The sequence below is a fragment of the Zerene cesonia genome, chromosome 14 (assembly GCF_012273895.1).
Source record: "Zerene cesonia ecotype Mississippi chromosome 14, Zerene_cesonia_1.1, whole genome shotgun sequence".
Taxonomy (NCBI): domain Eukaryota; kingdom Metazoa; phylum Arthropoda; class Insecta; order Lepidoptera; family Pieridae; genus Zerene; species Zerene cesonia.
In genome coordinates this window covers 2,115,137-2,127,830 of record NC_052115.1, presented here as the reverse complement: position 1 = coordinate 2,127,830, position 12,694 = coordinate 2,115,137, and the positions used below count along the sequence as shown (strand labels likewise).

The window sequence follows — 12,694 nt, the reverse complement described above, 5'->3', positions numbered from 1 at the left end:
TTCCATAGAGATTTAGAGAATTCATAGACAGCTTCTTCATCTCAACGCTGTGTGTTTTAGAAAGACACATAATAGGTAATATTCATGTTTTAGGTACACTCATCATTCACAAAATAATTTATAAAAAATATTTACAAATAAAAATGTTTCAAAAGTTTAGTAAATACATGTTTCTATATTACTTTTCAGCGACCCTCAACAACGCTTAAAATGTAGTGGGAATTATGATACACACACACACCGCTGGTGCTATCGAGACACAGAAATCAGAGCCACACACCAGACAGCACACATTGAAAGCGTCTTGGCTCCTCTATTTAGTTCAACGCGTTCCATCTATATTATTCTTTTTAGTCTAAGCCTTAAATTAACTTATTTAGTGAGATCATAGGAACATTCATTTCAATACTTTACAAATAGGTATAGTATACAGTGCCGGCCCCGAGCTCTTATTTACAACAGAGTGGAATACATTATGGCGCCCTTTAAACAATAAAAACGTATTATATAACTTAATATTATATAGCTTAACTTAATTCATTAATTTAATAAAATTTTGTCACACAGTAGTCCATAATAATGTAAAGTTATAACATATTTAAGTTTAAACATCTCAACTGCAAATATCCACACGTGTGGTGTGCACAGTTCATACTACATTAATTTTCTTTTCTAGCTGCTAGATGGCGTCATGTCATCCGCGAATAAAAATTATTTCTAAGAATCGGTGTGTGTGAAGTCCCGTGTCCCCTAGTGGGGTATGGGGCAGATGATGTACATCCGTTTTACTGATCGATTTTCTTTAGGAACAAGTAGGTGATCAGCCTTCTGTGTCCTGCCAGACCGAGACATTTTTTTTGTGCGTCCCCACCGGGAATCGAACCCAGGACCCCTCGGTTCTACGCTCACGCGTTAACCACTGTACCAAGGAGACGGTCATGGTCATGGTCACTAAGAATCGGTACAGATAATAAAAAGATGATTTATTTACAAACACATACAAACAAAATCGAAGAGTCGTCGCTGTGAAATAAGTCTCAGTGAAATATGAAGAAATTCGTTATAGAGCGATTTTATTATTGGTCTTTAACAAATACGTCAAAGCAAGCTCTCATATTGCAGGGTCGCGTCCATTTTGAACTCATCTTTCGTTGTTTTTGTTTTATTATCAATTCATAGATTTCTATCGAGTTTCATAGCTTATAGATATGAAAAGTTGATTTTATCTGTCATATGTAAAATAACAGAATATGAAAATATACGTAAAAAGTGCCATATAGACTAGTAGTGACTTTACCATTGGGTCTTGAAACTGGCCTTAGTTGTATGTAAGCAAGTTGTAACAGTAATAGATAAGAGGTAGATTTTAGAGAGATATTATACAAATTATTAATGATGAACTTTATAAAGTTCTCGTTGTATTTTAGTCAGTTTGTAGAGAGTTAGATAGCTTATAACCTGCAGGCGAATAATTGTTTGCTGTGTTCGACCTGTTGTAGCTTCGCTTCGACCACGGCCATTTTCCTCTGAAATATGTATATATATATAGTTTATAAAACTGAAAAACACACTTTAACGAGATACATTTACTTCAGAGTATACGCAAGAAAATTATGGTATGTCACCAGTCCTTCGTGAGTTTGCAAAGTTAGAATCGTCTGTTTAAAATAGGTCAGAATCGCGTTCAAAGAGTCAGATACATACAAACATCCTCTATGCCTGTATGTATAATAATAATAATGATATAAGACAACATATTAAATAGCTAATATAATAATTCATTACAATTACAACTGTACAATAATTCTTAACGTGTGCGTTAAATTCGTATTATAAATGCGTTGTGCGAGAAGTTATATTGTATTGATGTGTAGCGTGTTTATGTTTATGTACGTGTATGTATGCTTTTGACCCACCTCACAATCATGCGCACGTACCGCTGCGGCGTGGCGACAGCGGAGAGAGGGGCTTGTGGAGGTGGGGGCGCGGGGGCCGGGGCGGAGAGCAGGGCGGGGGGTGAGGCGGGGGACAGGGCGGGCGAGGGCGGCGGCTCGTCGTCGGGCCGCGCCAGCTCCAGGTAGTGCCGCGCGCCCGCGCACAGCAGCTCGTCCAGCCGCGCGTGCAGCTCGCCGAACGTGGGCCGCGAGCGAGGCCGCGCGTGCCAGCATGACAGCATCACCTCGTACCTGCCACACATCGTGATGTTAGGAGGAGGTATTCTCCCATCCAAAAGGACAATTTTAGACCGAACAAATTGGTGTACTCGATCTCAATGAAATTTTTCTTTATCTCAAACCTCGATGTTAGCTAGATGAATTACATGTTAACTGGATTTCGGGTGGCATATGCGCTTTGTAGCACGCGCACGATTCAGAGAAACCATAGCTTGCACACTCACAGCAGCGGCGAGCAGTTGGGCGGGCGCGGCATGCGGTATCCGGCGCGCAGAAGGCGCGGCAGGCGCGCGGCGCTCACCGCCGCGTACGGCGCGCCGCCCACCGTCACAACTTCCCACATCACCACGCCGAACGACCACCTGCCAACATGACATCTGCGTGAGTAACATTGCTCCCGCTCTTATACTGGAGTCTGGACTATACTATGGCAATTACAAATAGTATTGGAATGCGCGCTAATCCCGACCACACCTGTACAGCAAGTAGTAGTAATGCACTATATCCTAAGTATACTATGTGCAGATGGGAAACAGAAAAGCACCGAATCGAAACAGGTGACAAATAGAATGAATTGCGTTTTAAGTATGGACACTAGTTTAAATTACCTTTAAGTTATCATTGCGTTTTTATCGGAATAGTCATGTTGTACAAGGTTGTAAATTTAATATGTTGTGACTTTTTGTCAGATTTAAAACCATTGGATCAATTTAAGACACTCCTTAGTATCCCTTGTCCCTGTTCCTTTTCTTTATATTAGTACGAGTTATGACGTGTATCACAATGTTTAAAATATCTTTATTTATTTACAATTTAAAGATACTGTTATATTGAATCCTAAACTTCACATAAAATACATGCAAAATAACTTACACATCACTTTGCGTCGTGTATATCCTATGCGTCAAGGACTCTAGCGCCATCCACTTCACGGGCATCTTTCCATTACCCTTCTGCTTGTACTGGTTGTCCTGGTATATATCTCTAGAGAGTCCAAAGTCGGCGATCTTCAGCGTTCTATCAGCAGTCACCAATATATTCCTTGCTGCCAAATCTCTATGGACAACTCTGTTGGATGATAGAAACTCCATGCCCATAGCGATTTGTCGGCAAAACGAAAGAAGGTCAAGTACAGTGAGCTCTGTGTCGCAGACTCCTTGAAGGTCGTACAGTCTGTTGATCACGAGCCTGGAGTCTCGCTTGTATTTAATATCGTCTCGATAGTCGAATTCTTTGTTATTGTTGTAGTATTTAGCGTTGCGCTTTGTAACCATTAGGTCCCAGGAACATCTGAAATATAGTAAGCAGCTGTAGAAGTTTTCAGATAAGAGCAGATTGTCTACGAATCCTAAAGAACATTAAAACAAGTGTGACAACTCATAAGTATTCCTAATAAATCATATAAAGAGCTGTGGATATGATTTTCTTCTACTCTAGCATTTGATAGCTAGAAACAAATACTGAGTTCCACTAGTAATTATTCTGAGGTTACCTATATACTAAGCCAAGAAAAGTTATGACTGATGGTACACCTGAGATAAGTAAGCAAGTCTCCCCGACTACAGTACTCAGCAATGATGAAAGGTTTTCTGCCTCTGCAGCATCCCACCAGGCTCACGATATGCGGATGACTTCCAACACTCTTCATTAGTTCCATTTCAGCGCGGAAAGAACGAATTTCTTCCACAGATGGGAAATCTATTGTGTAAATAAAGATATAACATGTATTAAAATAAAATAATTCATTAACAAACTAAATATCAGATGACGACGATGAGTATTTTTAAAAACATATTTTATATTTATATATTCTTTATAGTACATATCTTCGAAAAGAAAAAAGAAAAAGAATAATTTGTTATTATAAAAAAGACCATGTTGGCACATATGTACTAAAAGGCGGCCTTATTGCTCAAGAGCAATCTCTTCCAGGCAATCTTTTTATAAAGGAATGTTTAACGTGTACGCGATGGCACAAAACTACCTATATATTTTATAGTATGTGTGTAGCATGTTTTTCATTCGCTTCTATAAATTAAACAACGCCTGGTTCTTTGAGTTAGAACTCACATATAAGCATTTTATCAACAACGTCTATATACATCAGCATCGTCTACGAACTTTATAAGATTAGTAGCTACGCCCAGCGGTTTTACCTGCGTAAGTCCGTATCCCGTAGGAATGTCGAGATAAAAAGTATAGCCTATATGTTATTCCAGTTGTCCAGCTATCTACGTACCAAATTTCATTGCAATCGGTTCAGTAGGTTTGCGTGAAAGATTAACCAACACACACACACACACACACACACCCATCCTTACAAACTTTCGGATTTATAATATTTGGAGGAAAAACGCATGGCCCTTTGAGCCGCAAGTCATCCTTAACGTCTCTGTATTCAATTGTAGCGATAATTCCGCTACAAAATAACACATTTGGTCTTTCGAGCCGGACCTTATAGCATCGTAACCGCAACGTCTTTTCATCGGCGTGGTACATGATACTACTAACTAGCTAGCTAACAACGCCTGATCCTACGAACCGGATTTCACTTTTGAGCATCTTAACCATTACGTTCTTATTCATCGCTGCACAGCATCTCTATAAAGCTTACATCTTTCGAGTAGAGAATTCACTTTTTAGTATATCTACCAGCATCAAGGCCATCTAAACTTAATCCTTCGAGGTAGAACTCACGTTTGTGTATCTATCAGTATCAAAACCATCGACAATTGATCCTCCTAGCCAAAAGTCCACACAGACCTTTGATTATCCATCCAATAAGAAGAGCAAAAACACACGATACTCCGAGCCGGACGTACCCTTGAGCATCTTGACCGCGACGTCCCTATTGTCAGGCGCGAGCGTGGCGCGGCGCACGACGCCGAACGCGCCCTCGCCCACCAGCTCGTGCAACACCACGCGCTCGGCGCGCACCTCCCACCCGTCCTCCCACACTGACTCGGATTCCGCGTCGCTCTCTTTCGTCTTTTCCGTAAGGCCCTGTGGGTTTTTGTGATCAATTATAGTAAGTCATCACTGTGACTGTAATGAACCTTCGTTATTATGCATTTTATGTCTCACTAGCCCCGGTTTTTAATGCAACCCATCCAAATTTATTGGATTTATACCTGTCCTATAGAATTCAAATATACTTAATATACGTAAGAGTGTAGACTGAAATTGTAAAATAATCTTCTAGAAATCAAGTACCGGGAAGTACATATTCCTCTTCTTGATGTCTCTGTACCGTTTCCACCACACAAAAGCCACAACAAATGCAACAGACATGACAGCGACGGCAGCCCACGCTCCCACCAGCAAACTCACTGAAGCATGCTCTTCGTGAACTAAAAAACAAAAAAAATGTATTAATATTTCTTACAAATTAACACTTCAAAATTGCTTTTTGTATATTTTTATTTCTTACATAATACAAACGTCAAAACAATTAAAATCACTTTTATAAATTTGCCTTAAAAATAATAAATAAAACAATAAAGGATCTAAAAATGAACTCACGTGGGAAGAAGTCGTGTATTCCGTTCCCGGATTTCCCGCTCTCCGTGAATGCGAACACGGACACGTAGTACCTGCCCTCCTCGTGGACATCCGGGAATGTCACTTCTGACGCAGACTGCGAGTTATTCGCAATTTATAGTATAAAATTTTTGGTTCTACACTATATAGACTTACTATTTAACTGAGAAATATTATATCACGACTATTTACGTAACTAACGTTAAAGTTATAGTCAATTATTTTTTAAACTATTTTCGCTTTACAGAAACACTGTAATTACGTTTGGTAATATTGGTTTAAAATATTTCAATTAGTTTTCATAAACATCTATTATAAATAATGGAATAACTTAAGGTTATTCTGAAAATTAGAGAGAGAAACCAAAATTTTCACTTAATTTTACAGAGTACAATCATTGCTTAAGTAAACTAAAATTAAATAAAAAAATAACAATTATAGCGTCTTGAAGACAATCAATGTTTTGGAAATATTTTGTTTGCCTTTTCATTAAGATTTCGTAAGCTATCAACATAAACAATTTACGCTTTTCGTCAATATCATCATCTACAATGTTAGCGCACTCTTAGTCAAAAGCCAATATTCCATTAGTGTTGATGACGCTGTTGAAATCTCTACGAAATGCATTTTGCAGTAAAACGTGCAGGAATGTGAATATAAAATGCTTAATATTGAAAAAAATATGGCAGCATAATTCACGTATAATGTAGCTCTAACAAAAACTAATTTAATCCCTTGCAGGCGGTTCATAATTAGGTAAATGTTATAATCCACGTCTTGTATGGTACGTACAACTTACCCCTGTAACGTTTTGCTCATAATCATTTTCAGCCCGCAAAGTCACGATGTAGTAATTGGGAGGGTGTATTGGCTTCAACCATTGTACGTGAACGCTCCAAGATTCTGAACTCATTTCTGTCACTGACACACTAATATTTTCTATTTTATCTGGAACTGAAAAATGTAAGGTATTTTATTTTTACTTGATAATTTGATTTCGTAATAATCTGATATTATTATTTTTAATTAATTTGTTTTTTTCTCGTCCTAGTCAGGGAGGGAGTTAATAGAATCATACCAGATATTAGTAATATGTTCTACGTGTAACTATACTATCTACTGATTCAGATATTAAATAAACGAAGAATGTTTATATATAAATGAAATTTCACAAAAAATCTGAAGAGTCATGAAGAAGGTGATCTTATATGAATGCGTAGACATCTTTCTAGAGCGAAATCAAAACTTAAATGGAAATTGAAAGTCGTTGGTAAACAAGTTTACGTAATCTTTAAAAATTCTCTCTTACTAGGCAGGCAACCGGGAATGTCATGACAAGATGGTGTTTGGTAATCAAAATCCGTTCTCCCATACTTTCCCAGGATTGTAATGGTGCAAATGTCGTCCAGAGGTAAGTCTTTCAGCGCCACCAATCGGCGCTGATTTGGCTGAAATTTATATTAATTAATGCAATATATGTATCTATATCGTGTAAAAATTATTGAAACAAATAAAGAAATTCTATTTTATTTATTTTATTTAATGAATATTTGAAAGGTACGAGAGCTTGAGATACCTAAAAAACTTTATAGTTACAATAATCACGTATAATGGTGTCTATATTATAAATTATTATTGAAATATATTAGTTCTTCTTATTATATTATATATTCTAATTTAATGAGTTTACAGTTACTTAAAAATATCACATTTTTACTTACTCGTATGCTTAATTTGAATGCATTTCCTGGCTGGTAAGATTCACAGCGGTTAAATACCTCAAAGCACATATCCGTCGCTAAAATTAAAAGGAGCGATATCATAAAACAGTACACGAATATTATAAAGGGGAAACATTTTCTTTAAAGCATTTAGATCATATACTTACGATCCGTAGTATTCCAGACCAATTCTGCATCAATATCGCTTGAGCCTGGTTCATACTTGTCAAATCGAAAAGTGGGTGAAGCGACATAGGTCTTGTTCGCTGTAGGGGGTAAAGTTGTCCACGATTGAATGTATCGATTTTTTTTCCAAAATGACGGTCTCCCGTCACTGTTCATAACTGCCGTCCATAAGGTATGGTTGCCTGATGGTGTATTAATTTCCCCGCTTTCATTGCCCGGTTTTACCAATACAAAGTTTAGCTGCGGGGATAAAATTTGGTAAGATATATTTTAATGTGGTTATTATTCTATTAAACGACGATTTTAATTGGTCTATGTCATCTAATGTAGTACATAATTATCGAATATATTTATATTTTATATGGTCCATATCCTACTGTCCTACTATCCTACTCTTATTATAATTGCGAAAGTTTGTAAGGATATGTGTGTGTTTATTACTCTTTCACGAAAAAACTACTGAATTGATTGCAATGAAATTTGGTACGTAGGTAGTTGGACAACTGGAATAACATAAAGGCAACATTTATCCCGATATTTCTACGGGATACGGACTTACGCGGGTGAAACCGCGGGGCGCAGCTAATTATTGTATAAAGCATTTAATTGAATGAATGAAGATTAGTTAAAAATGTGACGTTAGGTCACAGATAATGTAATACTATACTAGATTAGGTAGGATAGGCTTAACAATTTAGGTGTGTTTATTTTTAATAGACCTAAAGAGTTCTACGTGAACGTAACGTGAAAGTAAACAAACATGTTTCAAAAGTGTTGTGACAGTTCGCTGTTAACTCGCGTAGTTTGCAAGTCTATGAACTTGGAGAAGATCGTCATACCGCACGTGTACACGCCGACCCATTAACCAAATGTACAAACAAACAGGATAATCTTTTGTGTCATTTAATAATCTATTAAAACATGATTAGATAAGAGGATACATTTTACAGTTATATATACTGGGGAATATCCCGCAACTATTATCAGTGTACCAGTAATTGTCACTTTGTGTGTAGAAATTTTTTAATTTATAATGCAATGTTCATTTTATTGGGTTTTGATTAAATTCCTCTAATACTAAGTTAAACGTAGTATTAAGTTTAGAGTAAAAAAACTTGTTAATGAGACAATGTATGAATAACACCAATGTATAAGTTTTTTTTTATGTTTATTATATTTATATATACCCTCTTCCACTTACTATCGATTTAGGCGAGTTATCTTCAATAATAACAACTATCTGCGCTTCCTTCGATGGTGGTATTACAAACGCAAGCGTATTCTCCAATCGGCATTTTATTTCCACCGACGGCGGCTCCTTCTGAGTTTCGTAATGATGACCTGGTTGTAGTATACAATAAGTTTTGTAGTTTAAACTATAATCCACGCTTTTCAAACTATAGGTACACTAATTTACATTTCCTACAATGTGATCGGAAATATAGGGTACTACAGGGGTATTATAAGTTCAGACTATCCAAACAAATTCATATTGATATAGGAAGGTACTTAATTTTACTGGCCAGGACAAATCTAAAAAAATTACAGTGGAATTTCATAAGCAATAAATCTGTTTCAAAATCAATCTTTTTTTTTTATTTTTTTATGGTATGCCTGTCAAATTGTTGTCTGGTAAAGCAATGATGATGATTGAAGTGAACAATCAAGTGGAAAACCGAATTATTATATTTTGCATGCAAAAAACCTTCGAGATTTCTCTTAGCCCGGATGATAAAAAAATGGGACTTACTTAAAAAGTTTTTCTCGCAGTTCAGCTGCTGAAACAATGGTATACAAAATAATAAGGCCACCATGAATTATTTATTTCGATAAATGTATGTATCTCGATGTAAAATTTCAATCATGTTATACGTGTTTATCCTTTCAAAACAACCTTTTCGTAAAATTATTCATAATATTATGTAGTCGTGAGGTTGTGAAGCTTTGACGCTGAAATAAGTTCATAAATCTTTATAAAATCTATGTATCTAGTTATAGGGTAGAAAAAAAAGACTAATGGAAACTGCATGTCCCACATCATTAGTTTATCGAGCCTCAGTTATTTTACTAATACGATGTATTCATACAATAGGATAATATAATAAAAATTCGTGTGTAAGTCTGTCTGAAAACACATATCAGCGAAACGGTTTATTGGATTCTAAAGTCTTTAAGCATTAAATCAATAAATATTTCATCCCTTATATTCTAATTATACGTTTTTTCTATTGCCAAGACCTTAAGCAAATCCATTTAAATATAAAAAAAGGATTCCTAACAAAAACCATGACGCAAGACTACGGTCAAATAACAAATGAAAAGACAACATTTAGAGACGTAAATATATTAAAGTGCGTTCGTTTAATGTAATACTCCCCAATGTTTACAGCCACGACGTGTGCTCAATCCGTGATTGAGTCACCGTCACCGGTTACCTGTTTATCAACAAACTGAAATAACTCATTTCGCGCATATCTCGCCTGAATATTGGAGAGGGATGTGACCTTAACTGGATGAAGCGTTATATATGCACATATAAATTGTTCGTCTCGTTTGACATATCTTCTATATATATAAAAGCGAAAGGTCACTCACTCACTGATCACGGATCTCAAAAATGGCTGAACGTATACAGATAAAATTTGGCAGAAAGCTAGTTTATAGTCAGTGGACGCGAACTATTTATAACGGATTTTGCAATAGGGCTACGCTAAAGGCACCTAGGGCTGCCGATAGTTTGTGTGAAATTCTTTAATTTTTTTGTTGCTTACATATAACTTACATATACATACACATTTGGCAGAGGTAGTTAATAGTTGGTTGACCTTCCCTAAGAACGGATTTAGCAATAGGGCCGTATTACGGGCATTTTGGGCTTGTCGCAAATTTTCACGAAAATTTTCAATTTTTTTATATATATTACCGCAGTATGCTTTATTCCCATGAAAATTTATTTTGACCACGCAGGTGAAGCTGCGGACAACAGCTAGTATCAGATAAAATTCTAAACACAATTACGAAATAGGAATAGGACCTATTGATTACTAGTACCTACTGAGGTTAGACCTACCACTTTATCGTAGATTCCTAGTAAAAGACTTTAAAGTTTAGAACAGTTTTAAAAGCGACCCAACAATACGGACTCGAATAGTTTTGTATGGATCTACGAAGTTAAATATCAAAAGATTCATGTTGATTTAGTTTCATACAAATACTAACCACAAGCAACGTGGGTTTACCTTCTTTACGTTTTATCCGGGTTTATAGAGTTAAACCGCTTTATTAATAGTTGTTTGATTCCATAGATCTTCTTTCGATCTTTACTTATTTGTGTATTTTAAAACTTATGAGGCGCTAAATTTACTGCATATTATACTTAAGTAGATATGTTATATCTGAATCGTCTTGGACTTTAGGATAAAGAGTTCCCAAGAGGTCACCCCCACAGAAAACCGGCGTGAAATAGTGGCATGCCACTGTGTTTCGTACGGTGAGTGGGGGAGCCGGAGGCCCGTTTTTCTCACCCATCCCAATCCTTTCCTTCTTTCCAGTTTTTAATCCTTTCCTTTTCCCTTTCCCCATAAAAGCGGGCAGCACATTCGTAGAGGCACCACCTTTGCGAATGTTCATGGGCGGTGGTGATAGCTTACCATCAGGCGAACCACCAGCTCAGTTGCCCGCTATGACATAAAAAAAGGAGGCAAGAGAACACAACGCTCACGCTGCCAGCTCAGTCTACCACACTGTGTTACCCGTCATACCATCTGCGTTCCCTTAAACCCCAACCCCAACACCGACCGGCGGGAGGGCGCACGCTGGAATGCTCTCCGAAACGTGTTATGCACGTGGGGGACCCTCCGGCGCACTTTCACAGAGGTTGCCCTCACAACCCCCTATTACTACCACCATCTCTTTTAGAAATGTAATACATATACCTTTATCTGTAAGGTAAATATACCGAGTACAGTTTTTTAACACCTTTAGTATGTCAAATTAATAACTGTACAAAAAAAACACTGCTGCGCAATTAAATATGTAAAAACATCTTAGTTTTTATGCATAAAAGTTTTAGAGGAACACAAAATTGCTACAAATTACAAGTTGTTTATCTAACTGAAATGAAGCGCTGTATTTCGATTGTTCGATAGATACCTATCTGTATCACCATTCCATACCTATTGTTATTTTTTGTGCTTTTTCTCTCGTATCATATCATTATTTCAATACTTATTCCTGAACAATCTAAACAAAAGAATAATAAAATAGAAAAAGCAATATAATGGAGCCTATTTTTTATTCTTCGAATAAACTATCCGCAGGTAATTCTCATTATTATAAAATGATATGCCATTCAATTAGATTAAAAACGCTTTTAATTCTAAATGTAACCAGATTTAGTGAAGTAGCAAAAAATGTACGGATCAAGATAAACAGAGGTCTTTGTTGAGTCCTGTCGAAGTTCAATAACCTAATCGGACATACTTATTGGTACAAAAACCGTGTCAAGTACATATATTGGTGGTCGTGCTTCATTGGTTTGAAATTTGTTGTCTATTAATTACGTACATTATACCACAGATAATATAATACTGTACAGTAATTATAGTATGCATTATTGTTTGTTGAATTTTTATTGGCTTTTTGTTACGTGTAGAATAATGCGTAAAATGTGTTTGTTTTATTGTGTTGTTAAAAACTAATGTTTTAAAACTACGCTTTTAAAATGGATGTTTACATATTTTTTATAACCCACGACGGAATGGAGGCAGTAGGGGTGAGAGGATGTTTGTGCAAACATGTTCCTATTTATATCCAAAAATTCTAGTGAATTTCGATGCAGTTTTCAGTTATGGGTTCGGGTTTGGATGATTCTTAAATATGTTTTCAGTGTCAACTCAATAGGGGGCGGTGCATGTAATGATATCGAGTAAAGCCGCGAGCAAGTTTTTTTTTTCAAATACTTATCCAATGTACATACCACTGTAGCAGAGTCGTAATATATTCCATAGGGTCATTCGGGAAAATAACTAGGGCGGCGCTTTATACACATAATATCTATGTTCTAAAAATTTC

The 12,694-nt window shown here is 36.5% G+C and overlaps 1 protein-coding gene across 1 annotated transcript; it reads right to left on the bottom strand.

Moving 5' to 3' along the window:
• Positions 1-1,423: 1,423 nt before the first annotated feature.
• Positions 1,424-11,149, bottom strand: LOC119831899 (tyrosine-protein kinase receptor torso-like). The gene is made up of 15 exons (XM_038355469.1): positions 11,146-11,149; positions 8,823-8,962; positions 7,603-7,861; positions 7,436-7,512; positions 7,024-7,162; positions 6,514-6,668; positions 5,697-5,811; positions 5,388-5,524; positions 4,997-5,177; positions 3,707-3,872; positions 3,048-3,464; positions 2,399-2,536; positions 2,038-2,186; positions 1,917-1,950; positions 1,424-1,526 (listed from the first exon to the last, which is right to left on the bottom strand). The coding sequence occupies exons 1-15, from the start codon at positions 11,147-11,149 to the stop codon at positions 1,424-1,426; spliced, it is 2,214 nt and encodes a 737-aa protein (XP_038211397.1).
• Between the last annotated feature and the right edge of the window lie 1,545 nt (positions 11,150-12,694).